The 11,938-nt window shown below is 38.7% G+C and overlaps 1 protein-coding gene across 1 annotated transcript in view; it reads left to right on the forward strand.

Annotated features, from left to right (window-relative positions):
• Nucleotides 1-1,845, forward strand: part of LOC109862669 — a 2,654-nt gene extending 809 nt beyond the window's left edge. Inside the window, exons 2-6 of the mRNA XM_020442778.1 lie at nucleotides 59-357; nucleotides 485-920; nucleotides 1,030-1,130; nucleotides 1,249-1,567; nucleotides 1,771-1,845. Of these exons, the coding sequence (XP_020298367.1) occupies nucleotides 59-357; nucleotides 485-920; nucleotides 1,030-1,130; nucleotides 1,249-1,567; nucleotides 1,771-1,845 (1,230 nt within the window). The remainder of the gene's footprint in view (nucleotides 1-58; nucleotides 358-484; nucleotides 921-1,029; nucleotides 1,131-1,248; nucleotides 1,568-1,770) is intronic.
• Nucleotides 1,846-11,938: the final 10,093 nt, after the last annotated feature.

The following is an 11,938-nucleotide window of genomic DNA, read 5'->3' on the forward strand; positions in this document are numbered from 1 at the left end:
GTGAGCAGTGGTCGCCGCGTTGTATCCAAGTGTCAAACACTCTAATCGACCGTCGCAGTATTCCGCGTACGCAAGTGTATTGAACTTTGATGGAATAGAGTTTCCAATCACATTGCACCAAGTCGCTCGTTTCGAACGCAACAACGTGTCCGTAAACGTGTTTACGGTGGCAGAACAGGGACACGGATACGTGCCGCTGCACTTCACGTCAAACAAGAAGAACAAGTATGTGAATCTATTGTATGTTCCCGATCAACAAGATGAACACGTGGGACACTTCGCGTGGATAAAAAATTTATTGCGTTTGGTTAGCTCGCAATTGAGCAAAAAGAAGACAGCGAAGTACATATGCGACCGGTAAGTACGAACGATTGTTGCAACAGTAACAAAAATGTTGAATAAAAAGTGTCCTTCTAAATTGTGAGATGGTAAATTCATTAATCAATGTTGTGTGTATTGTAGTTTTATTGCAACACGTACATAGATGTCTACACTACTTCCACACAAGCAAGAAGCTGGCAGAACACATCGTGGACTGTGAACGATTGAATGACAGCGCAGTTGTTCTTTCCGCTGAGGGAAAGAACCGTTTGAGATGTAAGAATTATAACAAGGAACGTGTTCCAATGGTGGTACACGCCGACTTGGAGTGCGTACTCGAGAAACAAAACGAAGAGCAGAACGCATCAAGTGCGCACAAGTACCAAAGACACAGTGTGTTCAGCATCGGTTACTACGTGAACTGCGCGCACATCAACATCGGATACCGATCCTATAGAGGTGAGAACTGTGTGCAGTGGTTCGTGAATAAACTGCACAATCTCGCAAAACGTGCAAAGACATTGTTTGCAAAAAACGTGCCCATAGCGAATTCCACACCGTTGGAAATAAAGCGGTTTGGGAACGCCAAATATTGCCACGTGTGCAAATAACCGTTTGAGCAAGATGACAAGAAGGTGCGCGACCACTGTCATCTGACGGGACGCTTCAGAAGATTCGCGCACTCTGCGTGCAATCTGAATTAAACAGGTCTACGTTGTTCCCATTGTGTTCTACAACTTGTCGGAGTACGATGCGCATTTTATTATCAAAGATATGGCCACCGCTTTCAAGGGTGAGATCACCATGCTGTCCGTGACAAAAGAGATTTACATATTGTTCACAAAACATGTGAACAGTACTCGAGAAAAAGACAAACATAACTGCTTGCAATTTGCGGTTTATCGATTCATACAAATTTCTGAGCAGAAGCTTAGAGAAGCTCGCATCTTATCTCGACAAGAGGGAACTGCGAGTGACTCGAAAGGAATTCAAAGATCTCTCCGCCGAGGACTTCGAACTGCTCACGCGAAAAGTTGTGTTTCCATACGAATATGTGGACAGCATCGACAAACTGTTGGAAACCAGTCTGCCACTGCATGAAGCGGTTTACAATTCGCTCACCGGTGAGACCGTGACAAAGAGCGAGTACGCGCACGCGACGAATGTATGGCGACGATTCAACATCGACAATCTGGTATCATACAGCAATCTATATCTGAAGACTAACGTACTTTTGCTGGCCGATGTACTTGAAAATTTTTGTCGCGAGTTACGGACTGGATCCCGCGCACTACTACACGCTGCTCGGATATACATAAGACGCCATGTTCAAGTACACTTGTGTGACATTCGAGCTGCTGACCGATATCGACATGGTGATTTTNGTGGAACGCGGCATACGCAGCGGTTTGAGTCAATGTTCAAACAGATACGCCCGCGAACAACAAGTACGCACGTTTGCACGACCCGTCCGCATTGTCGACGTATCTGATGTACTACAACGTGAACAATCTCTACGGATGAGCGATGTGTCAACCGCTTCCGTACGGTAACTTTACATGGGTGGAGAACGCGTACAAGTTNGATGTATCAACAGTCGCGGTGGACAGCGACGTCGGCTACATACTCGAGGTGGATCTGATGTACTCGAAAGAACTGCACGACGCGCACAGAAATCTACCCTTTTGTCCGACGCGCGAGAAGCCGTCTGGTAAACATAGAATGAGTTATGTCACACTGCTCGCCACAGTGTTCGACAAGAAGCGCTACGTGATTCACTACCTCAACCTGCAGCAGTGTCTGCGACACGGGCTTCACCTGACGCGAATACTTTAGGTGCTACGATTTTCGCAATCGTCTTGACTGCGCGGGTACATCGAGCTCAATACCCGATTTCGCGCGAACGCAACCAACAAGTTTGGAAAGAATCTTTACAAACTTATGAACAACGCGGTTTTTGACAAGACGATGGAGAACATGCGCAAGTACACCGACGTACGACTCGTTACAAAATGAGAAGGATGATATGGTGCGGAGGCGCTCATTGCAAAACCAAACTTCCACAGTTGCAGCGTGTTCACTGAGGATTTGGTGGCCATAGAACTGCGTCGTCTTAAAGTTTTATTCAATAAACCGTCGTACGTTGGTATGTGCATACTCAACATATCGAAAACCTGTCTTTACAAATTCCATTATGAGTACATGGCACCGTTGTACGGTGACGATTGCAAAATCCTCTACACCAATACCGACAGTTTGATATACCACATAAAGTGCAAGGACGTGTACAAAGATATGAAGCGCGATATCGCTCGCTTCGATACAAGCGACTATTCAGCGGACAATCCGTACAACATACTTCGCGCGAACAAGAAGGTCTTATAAAGGATGAGAACAACGGTGCTGTTATAACGGAGTTTGTGGGTTTGCGCGCGAAGATGTACGCGACTTGAGTGGGCGACAGCAAGTGCACAAAGAAGGTGAAGGGTGTGAAGAGAAGCGTCATCGCGAGAACGATCACCTTCAATGACTACGTGCGGTGTCTGCGTGACGCGATTGAACTAATGCGACAGCAGTCATGCATACGATCTCAGCTACACGAGGTGTTCACCGTTTCGGGACGGAAGCTCGCTCTGAGCCCGCATGACAAGCAGTACGTCGTCCATGGATCGACCGAGACCTTACCGTGGGGCCACTACAATATTCCTGACTAAGTTAGATTAGATTAGATTAAATTAGATTACGTTTATGATATAAGAATAATACACACTGAATAAAATATATGTAATTGTTTTATTGTATAAAATAAATTTTTAAAACATATAATTTCGATATTTGTAATAGATTGTAAATATAAGACTCAAAGAGATTCAAGACACACTTCGCGCGTTTTTTCCTCCCCGTTTGATCGTCGCGTTCGTTTTTCGACGTTCGATATCCGTATCGGAAACGGTTGTTTAACGAAAAAACGCATGTTGTTGCCGTTCGAAACGCGCGCTACGCTTGTTGCCGCAATCCCACAATCGTTTTAAATTGTCGTTGAATCGTCGATCGATTAGTCGCTGCGATTGCCGCGTGGTGGTGATCGAGGAAAAGGGAGAAGCGCGACGATCGCAATATATTTACAAAATAAATACCAACAATATATGTAGTATTTGCAAATAATAAAAGACTGTTAGACGCATGACAATATATATATTTATTATAAGGAAAACCGCAACGCGTGCCAGACGGTTGCAGCGGAAGCGTCAACGACGCTGGAAGTCGCGAAAAGTTTTATATAAAGTTGCATACGGAAGTTGCGGCTGATCTCTCAAATGCAAGACGCACACTAAGAATAGCGCATAGTTTTAATCAGAAAGCTACGGATGCTGCGGACTGACTCCGGAGACGCTCTATTGTTCTCAGTACTGTTTCCAAGAAAAATAGTTCTAATTAAAACGTCCAGCAGGATGTTTAAGCATCCACAAAATCCGTTGTGTGTATTTTGTATCTTAATTATGTAGGATCTGACTTATTTACTCTGGTCTACATGAATTTAGCTACTGTTCAATTTTGACCTCTCAACAATTTCTACACGAGATATAAATGCGCTCCGCTGGATTTACGTCCGGAACACAATATATCTTTATTTAATATCCGAATATAATACTTTTATATTAATTGTTAAATCTCTTGTTATTTCGACAGCTTTTTATACATTTTATCTTATCGCGACTGGAGATGACTCCTGTGAGAATTTGAATCGTTTTGCTTATGTATTATCTTACGTTTTGAATTGTTGAACTAATACAAATATATTACATTTATTTGAGCTTGACTTGACCTTCATTCTTTATTCTTAACCAATTTTAGGTGTTTAGAAATCTGTAATTGTAGTGTTTTTGAAATCGGTCGCGTGACCCTGCATTTCGGCGGTTCAGGGCAATGAAACCCNGGCTCTCCGAAACACCTTCAGCTTCATTACCATTTTGTCACTATGTATAATTACATAAGTGTCACATACTGAATTTTCAGTTTATTGCATAGTGACACTTAGAAAGTCATGTTCTTTTTTTTGGTCACCAAATATTTAAAATAATATTCATAAGTAAAGGAAAAATTAAAAACCGAAAGATTCCTTAACTAGGGAAACTATATGAACCTTTAAACTTTTAAACTGCTCTTCTCTAAAATTTGCGTTTTGGAGTTACGGGATTATACGTAGGAAATGACGATTTGCTAAATCGATCTTTTTTTTGATCTCAATCAAGTTTACAAAAATTACACCTTTTATGTTCTCTTTCTCTCCCTCTCTCTCTCTCTCTCTCTCTCTCTCTCTCTTTCTCACGCATTCTCTTTTTCTCTCTGTCATACACACACACACACACACGGTACATTATTCATGTTAACCACTGCTGTTTTAAAACNATAATAATGTGATAGACTTCAGTAAATTAAATCAAATATTGAAAATGTGAGCTAGCTAATTGTGATTAAAATATATATATTTAAATATATATATTGTGATTAAAATATATATATTTTAATATATATATTGTTACTTACAAAATGTTGAAAATTCAGATTTTTTAAAAAGAGGTCAAGAAACTCATACGTCAAATTATTGAAATTGTTTCTTATGCAGAAGTTTTTTTTTATGTAGTTTTTTTAACGTGCCCAATGACCGTCGCAGCGATCTTTGCGAGCACAGTTTCTTTCTTCCCCCCACGTTGGCTTGCACCTGCACTTTATTTACACCACTCTGTCTATTGATCTTAGGAAATAGTATGAAGCCTTAATTGCTTCCAACTCCCACACTCGTAGCTATTTCCATATATCAAGTGGGTAGCTCGCACCTAACCTATCGAGAATTTTGCGGTAACCTATTCTTTGTTCGTCATATATTGGACACTTAGGCTGCTTTCCTTTTAGGAGACACAGTCGACACAAGTCGACACAAAAGTCATTCTGTCTTTGTTTCTCACTGAATACTGAACGAAGACAGAATGACTTTTGTGTCGACTTGTGTCGACTGTGTCTCTTAAAAGGAAAGCAGCCTTAAACAACACATGATTGATAGTTCTTACTTCAGCTCCACACTGACATCTTGGTGATGTTACATAAGTTTTCCTAGCTAGTGATTCGCCTACATTAAAGTGATTTGCTCTCAGCCGGTTCACAAATGTTATTAGTCCCCTACTCACATTTTTTCCTGCAAACCAAACGGTGTACTTTTATTTGGAATAAAAAACTCATTAAAATATTTTTGGCCTTTTATTTCTGCCTCCCTTACTATTTCCTTCTCTGTTTCACGTTTCAATTGTCCCGCTACTTCTTCCTTAATGTCTTTATATGGTACTTTATATTTTGTCGTATCCGTTATTCTTCCCGTTGTAGCTTGCTTTGCCAGCTTGTCTGCCTCTTCATTGCCGCTCACTCCAACATGGGATGGTGTCCATATCAATATTATTTCTACCTCCTTCTTACTTATTTGCCATATCTTATGTCTAATTTGTACTACATAAGGATTTATATGCACCGTAATATCACAGTTTGTTATCGCGTTGACTAGACTCTCTGAGTCACTACATATAAATACTTGTGTCTTGTTTCTTAAAGACCTTTCTTTTATTTTTTGTTCCACAAGTATTGTGGCTTCCAACATTGCTACCGCTTCTACCGAGTAAATCGTAAATATTTTTGGTGTTGTGTATTCTTTTTTAATATTTTTTTCTGGCCACACTACTGCTGCACCAGTGTATTGTGCTTGTGTGTTTTTTGAATCATCTGTATAGATGAAAGTTGTTTCCCACTCTTTTCTGCCGTACTTTTTCACTATTTTTGTCACCATTTCTTCATTTGTGATTTTTTTAACTTTCTTAACACTCCTAATTCTTTTTCTTTTTTTACCCTCATATTCCACATGTCATAACTAGTGTTATACACTTCGTATCCTCCTGTCCATAGATTTTTTGCGTGTTTTTTTAATTTATTCCACGCTTTATACAATACACTACCGTCTCGACCTGGGTTTTGTAGCAGCTCTCGTCTTTCCCTCCTACTCATTCTATCCATTGCTCTTTCCGTGTCTTCTTTATCTATCACCAATTTTTTACTCAGGAATGAAACCGCTAGGTATTCTGCTCTATGTTTCATTAGTATTACCTTGCTTTCCCCTATCATAACATTCGTTGGTGTACTGTTTCTATATCCTAGTGCTGTTCGAATGCCCGCAAACTGGGCTTGTTCCACTTTATGTCCTATCTTCTTCTTACTCGGGTAGTATAAAAATATTGCATAGTCCATTACTGACCTTACTAAACTCTTGTATAATATCACAGCTGTATTGACCTCCATTCCCTCGCTTACCTTATTACACATTTTTAGTATTCTGTTTGCCATAAGTACTCTTTTCTTAACTCTATTAACTTGTTTTTCCATATTGCATTCTTCGTCAAACAGAATTCCTAAAAATGTAGCCTCTTTTTGACTAGTTATTGTCGTATTTTGTACTTTCATTTGTACCCGTCTCCTTCTTCCCTCTGTTTTACCAAATTCAAGTAGTGCTGTTTTTTCCGGTTGTGTGTCTAGTCCTATTTTCTTCAGATTCTCCATTACTGTTTCAACACTTCTTGATAGTTTCTCTGTCGCTGTTTCCATGTTGTCTACTCTTGTATATATCGCTATGTCATCTGCAAACTGTCTTACTTGTATATCTCTCTCTACTCCCTTCACCACCTCTTTTGTGTATATCGAATACAATACTGGGCTTAATACCGCTCCCTGTGGTAGTCCCTTCCACACCTTGCAATGTACTGATTCTCCTATTCCAGTTATGAACTCTACGTCGCGTCCCTTGAACCACTGTATATATTTACTTGTATATATTTATTCATCTTCCAAGGACACTTGTATTCCTCTAATTTTTTCACGCATATGTTGCCTAGGACATTATCATAGGCCGCTGACACATCCAGAAATGCCGCCAGTGTTTTTTTTCCATTTTCATTACTATCTTCTATGTATGTTCTTAGATCAAACACATTCTCTGCACATGTTCTTCCCTTCCTGAACCCTCTCTGGGTTTCATGGATTATCCTTTTCTTTTCTGTCCACCACGTAAGTCGTTCATTTACTAGTCTTTCCATTAGTTTGCCTATACACGATGATAACAATATAGGTCTCACTTTTTCTTTTCCAGGTTTGTCTATGAATATTACCTGATACTCCCTCCATTGTCTTGGTATTTCTCTGTCGTTGAATACCTTATTATACAATTCTAAAAGTTTGTTTTTCTACTCCCACGGCATTTCTTTGATCATTTTATACTCTATGGTGTCTCTTCCCGGTGCTGACTTACTTTTTGTTCTTCGTAACGCTCGTTCCAGTTCTATCAGTTGGAACTCTTTGTTCATCACTTCTTCCATGTCTTCCTCCTCTTCTCGTTCTTCTAGTTCCTTTTCTTGTTGTTCTACCCATCCTGGTGACAGTTTTTCTATGCTGTCTAGTATTTCTTTATTTCTATCCTTGTTTTGCCATTTGTTCCAGTCTATCACATATGGCGGCTTTCTCAGTGCTCTTACTTTATTCCACACGTACTTCATACCTGTATTTTTATTTATTGATCTGGCAAAATTTCTAAATCCTTCTCGTTTTTTGAAGCGTAATAGTTTCCTTGCTTCCGCTCTAGCCTTTTTGAATGCTATTAAGCTAGTTATCGTTTTTTCTTTTTGAAGCTTTTTTTGTTTTAGTCTTCTATTATCTATTGCCTCCTTACATTCTTCATCTTTATCCCACTAACAACATGGGTTTTTATTATGTTTATTTAGTTTATTTATCTCTTTGTTGTCACTCATATCTTTCTTTTGTTGTTTTTTTTTTATTTTTCCTGACGCTAGTCTCGCTGCTTCTTTGATTTTTTCACAGAATATGTCGTAGTTTTCTTGTCTAATTGTCCAAGGTATGTTCTCCACTATCTCTATTCTACTTTCAAGTATTTCTTGATATTTTTCCCAGTTTGTCTTTTTACTTGTGATTCTATTGGATCGTTTTCTATATTGTTGTGGTGCCATTCCAATAGTAATTTCTATCGGATAGTGGTCTGATCCCCATGTATCACAGACTTTTTTATATTCTACTAAGTGTGCTATTGTGTTTCTCGCCCACACTAGGTTTATATTTGAGTCCCTTTGACCAATGTCTCCTAGTCTTGTTATCGTATCAATATGTTTATAACTACCATATTTTCATCTTCCATTTCTGTCAGCAGTGCTTCCCCTTCAGCGTCTTCTATGTCACAGTTCCATATTGGGTGATGTGCATTGAAATCTCCCATGATGATGACGTTATCTTCTTGTTGCACTTTTCTCAATAGCTTTGTCCACACCCCTTTTTTAAAAGAAACATTATGTTGTCTATATATTCCTATTATTGTAATAGTATTTGTTTGTTCAGCTATATTTTCTATTGTTATAGCTACTGTCTCGATTTCTTTGTCTAAATTCTCTATATCCTTTCTTCGTTTAAATTTTAAGTTTTCTCTTACAATAATCATTATCCCTCCTCCTTTTCTTCCTCCCTGTCTTATTTGATTAACCACATGAAAGTTTTTCAAATTTACTTTATCCTTGTTCTTAAGCCAGGTTTCATTTATGACTGCTATGTCATATTTCATTTTAATGTAATTGAGGACCTCATCTTGTTTTGATTTCCATCCTCTCGCATTCCAGCACACTGCTTTAATATTGCTGTTGAATCCCCGTTTGTCCTTCTGTGTGTGTGATGTTGCTGGATCCGGAGTGTTCCTTGCTGTTTTTCCATTGGTTTGTTTTTTTTGCATTTTAAAACAATATTTTTATATGGTCGGTCTGAGTAATATTCTGGACCGTAATTCCATTCCTCTTTTTCTCGTCTTTCTTGTCTTCGTTCTTCTCTTTCGTCTACTTCTCTTCTTCGTTGATTTTGTCTTACTCCGTGTATTGGTGTTGGTATGTACTCTTTTCTGTCTGATATTCTTCCCCTACCTCTATATATATGTTATAATTGAATCTGTTTCCTGCTCTACTTCCTACATTTTGTTCTCGTGTCATTTTTAATGTTTCTTCTACTGCTTTTTGCACTAACTTCCTTTCGTTATATGTCATATATGTTTCCATTTCATCTCTTACTCTGATAACTATTCTTTCTATTTGTTCCCGTGTACTTATTATTTCTTCTCTCTCTCTCTCCTTTCTCTTTCTTCTTCTTCCTCCTCCTCGGTTTCACTTTCTTGTTATCTTATTTCTACTGAGGGGGCCCACTTTACCTTTCTACTGTTTTGGTGTAGTTCTTTTTTTCCTTGTTCTCCATCTCTTTTGCTACTTTGATTTTTCTCATATTTGTCCCTTTGTAATTCTTTCTCCTTACTCACTTCTTCCCTTGTTGCCGTCTCGTTTCTCTTTTCATTGTTTCTTTCTTTGCTTGTGCTTTGTTTGTTGCTAGTTTCTTTTCCAAGCTCCTGTCCGTTTTTCTTTGCTCGAACTACGTCTGCATAGATGTCATATCTAGTTTTTATGATGGCCTCCTCTGCTGCCATTTTTCTAGCCTCGTGTATGTTTATCTGATTTTCTGCCATTTTTCTTTTTAATTCCTTATTAAACTTGAGTTCCGTACATTCTTTGCTTGTCGGCAGATGGTTTCTTCCGCAATTTACGCAGTGTGTTTCCCTCTCACATCTTCCGTGATAGTCTTGTCCACAGTTAATGCATCGCTTTGGCCTTTTACACCATTTTTTGAAGTGTCCGTACTTAAAACAATTAAAGCATTGTCTGACTGCCTCCACAAAGGGTTTTACAGCCACGTTCATCAATCCTTCGTATAATTTGATTCCTCTTGGGAGAACGTTACCTGAGAATGTGATCATTATCGCCTTACATTTCTTCCACACTCTCTTGCCTTGTTCCCTGGAATAGGGAATGTTTTTATCATTCGTTCTACTTGTAATATGTTGTCTGTTTTCTCCATCATCGTTATTAGTTCTTCTATAGTGTCTTCTACCGGCCAGTCGTATATAACCCCCTTCGTCTGCGTTGAACTCGCATCGAGTTTGTATGTTATTCCTATGTCCTTGCTCGTTCCTCCCGCTACATTTCTGTCTAGACATTTTTGTGCTGCCGCTGTCGACATAAAGGATAACATTACTTTTGTGGGGCTTATTGGTAAAATTTTTGTGAGTTTCAACCTATCTTTTTTGAGAATTGCTACTAATCTCAACGCCTGTTCTGTTTTTAACCCTACTTTCGATTTTCTTTCATTACCGACTGCTTGACTTCTAAGAGGGATATGGGCCATTATTTTAATTTCTCCTCTCATATCCTTAGGTATTTTATCCTTTTCTGTCTTTTCTTTTCACAATTCGCCATCTTTTTTCTTACCTCTTATTGTCAGTTCTTTGCACAATCTGCCGTTATAGCGTACCCACTTTTCCCACGCTTTATCTATCACACTTTCTTCGTCCTTCATTGTGTTTCCTTTGTTGTGTCTCTCCTCCTCTTCTTTTTCCTGTTCATTGACACCACTTTCTTCATTAGTATTGCCATTTGTTGTTATTTTGATTTCTACTTTCTCTTTTTTTGTTGTTTAGCTACTTTACTTTGTATCTGATCACCTTGTTCGCTATCAGTTCTACTAACCTCTCTTTTTCGTTTCCTATCTATTTCCACTTCCATATCTATTTCCTCCTCTTCACATACTTTTCTCGCTATTTCGTCTAGCTGTTCTTCCGTCATCCTGCCTTCTTCTTTTTTGTACATTTTTTCGTACCTGTCCTTTGTTCTCGTTGTTGGCGGGTTTTCACACCCGTCCCCCTCGCCTCTCTTCTCCCCCTTACTTTCGTCTTACTTTTCTTTTTACCGTCCCCCTTCCTAATTTTACTTGTTTTTTACTTTCTGTACTCACCAGCCCCACTCAGCTAATGGATTTGTCCCTCTTTTCCTCTCTATCCTCCCTAGAACCCTCTCTAAATTGCACTTTTAATCGCACTCTACTCTCTGTGATGCTATGCTCACAGCGCCCACTCACCCTTATGCAGAAGTAATCGCTCAAGGTTATTTGTTGACGGTTCGTTATTGTCTCTATCACTTTTTATATAACTGTAGGTAATGTTTTATTTGATTGAGAGAAATAGCAAAATTCAAGTTATTACTTAACGTTTTTTTACTTTTTCATCAAAATTGTTGTTTATAATTTGCAGATGGTGCGAAAATTTACTAGTTGCTTTATATTATCACAGTGGCAGCTTGCAGTTATTGTTTGTACCTGCGTAAATTTTAGCGTGATACTGTGTGCTTCTCGACAATTTTCTAAATCTAATAATATTAGTTATATTTTTCCCGTTTATGCCATTGCCGAAAAAGCCAATTTATTGAATTCGACGTCATGCAGAAAAGATTTACAAGACTTTCAAAACGCCGTCGACTATCGCATTCTGTGGAGTTTAAAGAGTAAGTAATAATTTTTATTCCTCTTAATAATATTAGTCTGTGGCAGAGTATTTTTTACTACCTAGTGTCAGATATGTTTTTTATATGCGTGTGTCTTATGTTTACACTTTCTTTTCAAAATATTCTTTACATAAATCTGTATATAATAGAAAACC

Source organism: Pseudomyrmex gracilis, unplaced genomic scaffold (assembly GCF_002006095.1).
Source record: "Pseudomyrmex gracilis isolate BER0280 unplaced genomic scaffold, ASM200609v1 scaffold_2162, whole genome shotgun sequence".
NCBI lineage: Eukaryota > Metazoa > Arthropoda > Insecta > Hymenoptera > Formicidae > Pseudomyrmex > Pseudomyrmex gracilis.